The following is an 8,667-nucleotide window of genomic DNA, read 5'->3' as shown; positions in this document are numbered from 1 at the left end:
TGTCCTCTGCCACAGACATGGGACATGGTATCACAGAGCACATGAGGGGATAGTGAGCTCTCCCTGGAGTTTACCTTCTGGGCTTGGCTTTTGAGATATTCTGAACATCTTCTCCCAGCCCCATCACCTATCAACTCCTGGGGCTGGTGGAGGTCTGGAAGTGGGTTGAAATGTTTCTCATTATCCCCATGCTATCATCCCCATTGTCACTTATTAAGCATTTGCTAAGTGTGGACATGGCAAGGGGATCATCGTGGCAGTTCTTGGCACCCCACCCAGACCTTCACACCTCACACCCAATGTCTTCTTCAAGCCTCACAATAACCCTACAAGGTAGGTTCTATCATTTCACTCCACTGGGAGAGAGGAACCTTGGGAAATAATATATTACGCCCACTGCAAAGGCAAGGAAAACAGATGATTATCCCCTTTTTGGGCTGGTGCATCCACTGCCCAACTCCTGTGAGTTGTGAATGTGCTGCTAACAGCTCAGAGCTGCCCCTCCTCTAGGGAAGTGCCCTCAGCCCAAAGGGAGCTGCTCTTTCCACAAAGACATGCAGTCCCTACCCAACACTCAGAGCCAAAGCACTGACAAGGAGGAGCACCAGAGGGCAAGCCTCTCCCCTCTGCTGAGACTAACTCTGTGTCGTCATTCTTGTTCCAGGGCTCCCACAGGGTCAAGCTGAGGTCTGGCCTCCTGCCTCTCAGCTCCTTCCCTTGCCTCTTCTTGCCTCCCTCACTCCCTCACTCCCTGAGAGCACCTCCTCAATAAACCCTGTCCATTCAACCCCAGTCTCAGGCTCTGCTTCCAGGCGCAAGGGAAGATGGCTGCGTGAGACATGCCCCTTGCCCTCAGGGATCTTGCAGGACAGCTGGGAGACAGGCCACAGGCAAACAACAGGATCATCCACAACACAGGGGGCACAGGTGGAGAGGACAGGGGTTGAGAAGATGGAAGACATCACTGAAGTTGGGAAGATGGAGAAAGGTTTCATGGAAGAAGGGGGCTTTATGGGTGATGGACTGGTAGGACTGGGTAGGAGACAAGCTTTCCAGGCAGGGAGAAAGTTCCAAGAAAGGTCCGAGATGGGTAGAAACCTCTGCCCCCATCCCTCCCATTTCCTCTTGTCCAGGGTCCATGACCAGGGACACCATCCCGGGGCAGAGGAGGTGGGGGCTCTGTTCAGATGATTGTAATAATGAGTCTAGCGTCATCTGAGAGCATCAGGTCTTCCCTAGAGGGCCATGCCGGCTGACCCTGAGGCCAGGAGGGAGTCACTCCACTGTCAAGCTTCCCTTGAGAGGCCAGGGCTTGGTCCACCTGAAGAGACCACCTCCATTTGAAGGGACAGAGCGCTCCACATACCTGCCAGACCGTGGGCCTAGGGGCTTGTTCACAAGGATTCAGTGATGTAGTAGGCAGCTCCTAGAGCCCCCAGAGCCACAGCCACAGTTCCGAGGGCTTGGAGGACACGCGTTACGATGACTGGAGGGTTTTCTTGCAGATTTTCTGTAGAGCAAAGCAGAAGTGGGGGTGGTGGGAAGCTGGGCTTCAGTGCCTCTCTATGAACAGGAGAAAGTGGAAATTATGTGGCCCCCTCAGGATTGCAGGAATACCCATCTTCCCCCTCTCCAAACTCCTCTTAGGAGAGCATTTAATTCTTCCCATCCTTCCAACAAGTCCCTACCGAAAGACCCCTGAGGATCGGAGGGTGAGCTGGCCTGGGATGCCAGCTGCCCTGAACACTCAGAAGGGGACCAGGTTAGGAAGGTGGTCAAGTCTGCTGTGAGCCAGGCCTTGTGCTAAATACCTCACACCCAGTGTCTTCTTCAAGCCTCACAACAACCCTATGAGGTAGGTTCTATCACTTCACTCCATCGAGAGAGAGGAACTTGGGAAATAATATATTACACCCACACAAAGGCAAGGAAAACATGATTAAGGCAATAACTGTGAGGAGGGCATTCAAAAAATGCAATACCCATTTTGATAAAAATCCTACAAAAATAGGGATTCTTGTTTAATGTGAATGTGGATTGAAAGCCAAGAGCCAACATTATACTCCATTGAGAAAAGCATGCGAGTGCTAAAATTGGAACAGAATTAAAACTACATGTCTTGCCCTGGCCAGATATGGACCCTGTCTCTCCCTGCTCACTTTCCTGATTCTGAGCCTCACGCTTGCCTTTTCCTGCACCCAGATTGCTCCCGCTTTTCATCTTAAGCCAGAGAGGACTTCAAGATCCTTTTGGACTCGGCTCACATGCTGTTGACAGGAACCTTTCAGAGGTTCCTGTTGGAGCCTGTTCCTGTTGGAACCTTTCAGAGGTTCCTGTTGGAGCCTCTCCTAGAGGACACAAGGCTCTTTGCATCTTGCATCTTGGTTTCTAAATCATGGGTCTTAGCTCTCCATGTCGACTGCAACAATTTTAGGGGTAAAGTTCCCTGTTCTTGTTTCCCTCGCAGTGCCCCATGTCCTCTGCATAGTAAGTTTCCCTCAATAACACTTGCTGGTTTTAAAACGATATGAACCCATGGCACGATGTGGCCATGGATGGATGGAAGTACTGAGCGTGTGGGCGGGGTGTGGCTAACGTGGCAGGCAGACCTTTCCTTGACGGAGCTTACTGGGTGGTGGAGTATTTTTGGCTCCAAGCGTGTTCTCCCCACACGCCCCGGTATCTATTTGCTTATCTCCATGTGTAGGAGAGATGGAGTTTTTCAGCTCCAGAAAGGAGAGGGGATTGGGTAGGGAAGAGGCTGGGAAGAGGAACAGGACAAGGATGGGGGTTGGGGGGCCTCAGTTCCTGGGGTGGGGGTGTGAAGTCGCCAAGTGGAAGGGCCTCTTCCATTGAGATCTGTGAGGTCCTCAGGTAGGGCAGATGGCGACCCCTCTCCCAGCCCATGCATGTAACCTAGCAGCGCCCCAAAGTGGGAACATCTCCGGTCTGTTCCCTGCATGGATGGGGTCTTCCTATGAGGGCGGTGGCAGCCATGACACTGCTCCTGGTGGCTTTTTGGGAAGAGGAAGGAAGGACAGATACTATGGGTAATGTCATGGGGGCCGCCACCAACAGACCAGCCTGGGGGCAGATGTCCCCTGTGGAGACCCCCAGAAAGAGCCCAGCACAGTCTGAAGGGGGCTGAGGTCTTGCTATTGTGTGGAGGAGGCATATGAGTTACAAGTAGTTTTTTATCATTAAATTCTGGGCGACATTCGTAGGCAGATCAGGAACCTAAGGCCCCTGCCTATGACACAGGCCACTGAGGGCCCACGGAGGTGCATGGCCAAACAGTGTTTAAACACAAAGCTCCTCAGCGACTCTGTGAAGGGCTGAGTGGGAGAGTGTTCTGAGGAGGGGAGGGCATCTCTGGAGAAAAGAAAAAGGAAGCCCCTGAGGAGGAATCCCAGTGAGGAAGAAAACTGGCACCTCTCTGTACAGGCGGGGTGGGTACCCTAGGGGGTGGGGCCGGTCAGAAAGGGCCCTGCCTGCCAACGTCCAGGAAGTGGCCAAAGCAAAGAGGGAAAGAAAGGCTTTCCTTCGGCCTGGGATTCCCAAGAGGAAGTGATACATGATTGCTAATAAGGTCTGGGGGCAGAGCCTGGCCCTGGGGACTGTGTGCCCCGAGGCTCCAGCCCCTCGCGCTTGGAACCTGTAGAAGGTGAGCAGGTTGGGGAGTCCTCTCCCTGGCGCCATCTGCCAGTCCCGAGGCAGAAGGACATCGAAGATGCGGCTATGGCATAGCCCCAGACGACGCCAACAAGCGGAGCTGCAGGGGCAAGTGGCACAGGAGCAGGAATGCGGGCCGGCGCGAGTCAGAGGCCCTGTGGGGACAGAAGGAGAGAGGTGAGGGAGGCACCTGCCCTGGGAGGCTGGGGCGGGGGAGCCTGGAACACAGTCTGAGAAGGCACCCCCCAAAGGCAGCAGCTGCAGGATTACCAGGGCGAACGCTGGATTTTTTCCAAGGCATCATTTACTACCTAAGGAAGGCAGTTCTCCCACAAAATGTTCTCTAACCAAACAGAAGAGAAGACTGACCGCATGGGAAAATGGCTGTTTTATACTGGTGCTACCTGGGAGTAGCAACAACGATGACAACAACGACGATGATGATGGAGGTGGTGCTGATGGTGCCATGGCTTACACCTTCAGGATGCTTTGCACTTAGCATGCTCATCTCATTTAATTTCACAGTAATCCTGTAAAGGGGATACTGCTGGTCTTGTTTTACAAATAAGGAAACTGAGGCTCAGCTAATTTAAGGGATATGCCCTTATGGGGAGTAGATTGCAGAAGCTGGCTTTCTCAACTCAGGCTTTCTCACGTTTAATTCAGTGAAAATGGAATTTCAGGTGACTGCCCACCTCAGGAGAGGCTGCACTGACATTCCTGGAATTGGAGCTGCCACGTTCCATTGATCTAGAGCATTCTGATCCATCCAGAAGACAACCACAGCTCTAGTTTCCAGTCCCGATCCTATTTTCTGTTTCTGTCCTCCTCTGGTATGGATCCCAGCAGAATGTAGATGATGCCTTCTGTGGTTGGGCAAGATAATTTCTGGCTGGATTATTCCCTCCTGTTTCCTATCTGTAGCCCTGCGGCTTCTTGACAGAGCTACAGATTCTTCTGACCCTAAGCTGCAGGAAACAGGTGGTCAACCTGGCAGATTCAGTACACTTTCTGCTTAGACTTGCCCACGACACGTACTTTCCCGGAATGAGGAGAGGGGATTCTAAAGGCAAGACTTGTCTTTTCTCTTTTTTCAATTACAAAAAAGTTTTTAAATTGAGATATCATTCCCAGGCAATAAAATTCACCCTTTTAGAGTGCTCAGTGGTTTTTAGTATATTCACAAAGTTTGTGGCCATCACCACTAATTTCAGAACATCTTCATTTCCCCAAAAAGAAACCCCATCTCCATGAGCAGTTACTCCCCACTCTCCCATTTCCCCCAGTCCCTGGCAATACATTTGCCTATTCTGAACATTTCATGTAAATAGAATGATTCGATGTGTGGGTTTCTGGGAGACTGGATTCTTTCACTTAGCCAAATGTCTATAAGGTCCATCCATGCTGTACCATGTATCAGGACACTATCTCTTTTTATTGCCAAATAGTATTTCACCATACTCATTGTACTGTGGTATTTCATACCACATTTTGTTTATCCATTCATCAGCTGGTGGACATTTGGGTTGTTCCCACTTTTTGGCTATTACAAATGCTGCTGCTTTGAGTGTTTGTGTATAAGTTTTGGTGTGCTTCTAATATGCTTAATAATATGCTTCGAATTCTCCTGGATGTATACCGAGAAGTGGAATTGCTGGGTCATAAGGTAACTTCATGTTCCTCTGAGGAACCACCAGACTGTTTCCACAGCAGCTGCACCATTTTACATTCCCGCCTACAGTGTATGAGGATTCCAGCTTCTCTACATCCTCACCAACACTTGTTATTGTCCATCCTTCTGATTATACCCATCCTAGTGGAAGACTGGCATTTTCTTGAGCTACAATATTTCTGCACACAAAAAGGCTTGGATTTTAGAAAATGGCACGCTTTACTTGCAGGCCCTCATCCTTCATCTCCAACATTCCTTTCTACTGCAGAGAATTCCTTTGGAAGAAGTACAGGGTGTCCGCTGTAACCACTGGTGAGCCACCACCATTTCTTGCTTTCTTGCTTTGCCTGTTCAATGGGCCAAATTCTTCTCTGAGTATGAGTCACATGTGTTCATTAAAAGACTTGGGAATGGAAAGTCTTGCTTTCTACCAGTACTGAAGATACCAGTTCTGAAGACCATAACCCAGAAATGTTTCTCTCACTGGCTGATGATCACAATCTTTACAACATATAGTATGGTGCTCAAAATCAATATCACATGTCAAGAAAGGATTGATTCCTGGCCATGGAAGGATCATTGGCATGGCATGCCTTGCATTTAGCACTCTCATCTCCATCACTTATTTATTTTATGCCCACACAATCCCGGGGGGTAAACTGTGGCCCAGGGAGTGTGGCCAGTTCAAGGCTATGGAGTCATGGGCGCTGGCTCATGGCTGATCCAGGAGATGCTCGGACGAAGATGTTCTTCCTCTTGTGGAGACTCCTAGGCCTCTTGGAATGGAAAGGTCAGTGCTGTGGTTTAGAGTGAGGGTTCTGGAGTCAGAATAGAGTGGGTTTCCCTTCTCAGGGCTACCAGCGTCTGCTCAGGAGCAACTTGTTTGACTCCTATGAGCCTCAGTTTCCCCATCTATAAAATGGAGATGATATGGAAGAACTTTTATAGGATTGTCACATGTGAAAATTAAGACACCTGAGCTGAATGCTAGGTACACAGTAAACGCTTAGTGATAATGTTAGTTTGCTATCACCATTATTGTTAGTAGTATAAACCAGCCCACCTCCTGAACTCCACTTGAATTCCCTCTACACAATCCAATGCTTATTCAGACACTGTTTGGCTCCCAAGAAGATGGGGAACCACTTTTCCTGACAGCCATTCCATTTTCAGACAGAGCTAATTGTTGGGAAGTTTTTTGTGTTGAGCCGAAGTCTTTCTGTCACTAATGTCTTCCATGGGTAAGGTTGCTAATTTAGCAAATAAAAATATAGGATGCCCATGCAATACTGGAGACACACATACTAAAAATATTATTTGTTGTTTACTAAAATTAAAATTTAACTGAGAGTCTTGTATTTTGTCTGGCTATCCTATCCATGGGCCTGTATTTGTCTGTTTTCACACTGCTGATAAAGACATATCTGAGACTAGGCAATTTACAAAAGAAAGGCGTTTGTTGAACTTACAGCTCCACGTGGCTGGGGAGGCCTCACAATCATGGTGGAAGGTGAAAGGCACATCTCACATGGCGGCAGACAAGAGAAGAGAGCTTGTGCAGGGAAACTCCCTTTTTTAAAACCATTAAATCTCATGAAACTTATTCACTATCACGAGAACACCACGGAAAAGACCCACCCCTGTGATTCAATCACTTCCCACTGGGTCCTTCCCACAACACCTGGGAATTCAAGAAGAGATTTGGGTGGGGACACAGCCAAACCATATCAGACCCTTAGACCTCTGAGGACAATAAGGAACAAGTCTATTCACATCTTCCACCTGACAGACAGACATCCTCCAATTCCTTCAATTGACTGTCATACACTAAATGGCCTCCCTGATCCTTCTCATCCTCCATCAACCCAGACTATCTTCCTTGGACTAGTTTGTCAGGCATCTTTTACAGCCCAAAAGGATAGCTTGATGAGGACAGAATAAAGCAGTATCGTCACCTCCCTTATTCTAAACCATATACTTCTATTAATGCATCCTTGGTTTTTATTTTTTAGCAGTTGCATGGCACTGCTGATTCCTAGTGAGCAAGTATTACTATGGAACCAAGTTAAATGTTTATATGTATGTGTGGCTGTCTTCAGTGAGACTCAGGATGATGAGAAATGACAAAACCCAGGAATCCTGGTCTCTTGGGTAGAAACAAAAACAAAAACCTTCCCACTCTACAGCACAGCTCCAGGATACATGTTAACCATGCATCACTATCCTACAAGAACCAGCCTTTGGGATGACCCAGAACTCCATCAGCAGGAAGGCTGGAACAGCTGAAGCTAGAAGACAGCCCACCTGCTTTCCTGGATTGAGGGGCTGCCTTCATGTTAGCATTTGGAGATAACAGGCAGCAAGAGGAGCGGCGGATTTCGGGTGCTGGAAGGGCTTGGGATGCTGGCTGCCGGGAGGTGGTTTCAAGGCTGGAATGCTGTGGTGTGGATTCAGGGCTAGGCTGCTGTGGTGTGGATTCAGGACTAGGCTGCTGTGGTGTGGATTCAGGGCTAGGCTGCTGAGAGGTGGAATTGGAGCTAGCATGCTGGGAGGTGGAGTCTCGGTGTCGTCTGGCCTCTGACCTTTTCTTCTTGACCTTCTTCATGGTAGATCCTCCCAACCTAAACGTGGACCTACATGGAGCCGCGTAATCTCCCGGCTCCCTCCTGGAGGGGCCGTTTGCCCTCGGCCCTAGGAGCCTGGCTCTGGCCTCCAACTGGACCCAGGCCCCACAGAGAACAGTGACCCACACCTCCTGTGAGGTCATAAAAGCCAGGGTGGCTCCTATGGCAGGGCTTCAGGGACAGTCTTCTCTGCAGACACCAGCCTGGTGTCCTCCTTCATCCCAGGCTGCCAGGCTAGGCAGGGGGCAGCGGCTGCCCTGGTCCTCACAGCCCTGGCTGCAGGGCTGGTGACAGCCAGATCCTCATGCTTCTGCGACCAGAGCGCTGCCTTCAGACGCCTCTCTGCTGGCATGTTCCTGGGTCCATGTGAGCTACCTGTTTTGCTCTAAGATACCCTGGATGTGATGCTCAGCTCTGTCACTGGCTTCCACATACCCCCTACTCCTATACCCCAAAAATCCATGTTCCCCACGCATTCATCTTTAGGTCAGCTTCCTGAAGATTTGGAGCTTCTTCGAAGGCTTTACCATGGCCCAGAGCCTGCTACCATCTCAGAGTAGCTTACCCCTTCCCCCAAAGCCTGCCCTCCCCCACTGTGGGAGGGGAGTTTGGGGGTTGACTTGACTTTTATAAGAACCTTTGCATTTGGCAAATAATTTTCCCTGAGAACATAACAGCTGTTCAGAAAACTAACATTTG

At 49.6% G+C, this 8,667-nt stretch overlaps 1 protein-coding gene across 3 annotated transcripts in view; it reads right to left on the bottom strand.

Moving 5' to 3' along the window:
• The window catches only part of SPATA3 (spermatogenesis associated 3), a 22,844-nt gene extending 14,763 nt beyond the window's left edge, over nt 1-8,081 (bottom strand). For 2 of the 3 annotated variants that reach the window (XM_055379742.2, XM_004033338.5), the window contains exons 1-3: nt 7,649-8,080; nt 3,656-3,827; nt 1,367-1,510 (exon numbers count right to left, since the gene is read on the bottom strand). In XM_055379742.2, the coding sequence (XP_055235717.1) occupies nt 1,405-1,510; nt 3,656-3,827; nt 7,649-7,949 (579 nt within the window). In that variant the 5' untranslated portion in view covers nt 7,950-8,080 and the 3' untranslated portion in view covers nt 1,367-1,404. Of the gene's footprint in view, nt 1-1,366; nt 1,564-3,655; nt 3,828-7,648 lie in introns of all 3 variants that reach the window. The other variant, XM_031008917.2, reaches the window with a different exon arrangement.
• Between the last annotated feature and the right edge of the window lie 586 nt (nt 8,082-8,667).

This window comes from Gorilla gorilla, chromosome 11, assembly GCF_029281585.2.
Source record: "Gorilla gorilla gorilla isolate KB3781 chromosome 11, NHGRI_mGorGor1-v2.1_pri, whole genome shotgun sequence".
NCBI lineage: Eukaryota > Metazoa > Chordata > Mammalia > Primates > Hominidae > Gorilla > Gorilla gorilla.
Note: the sequence above shows the minus strand (reverse complement) of the source record. Positions and strands in the feature narration are given on the sequence as shown.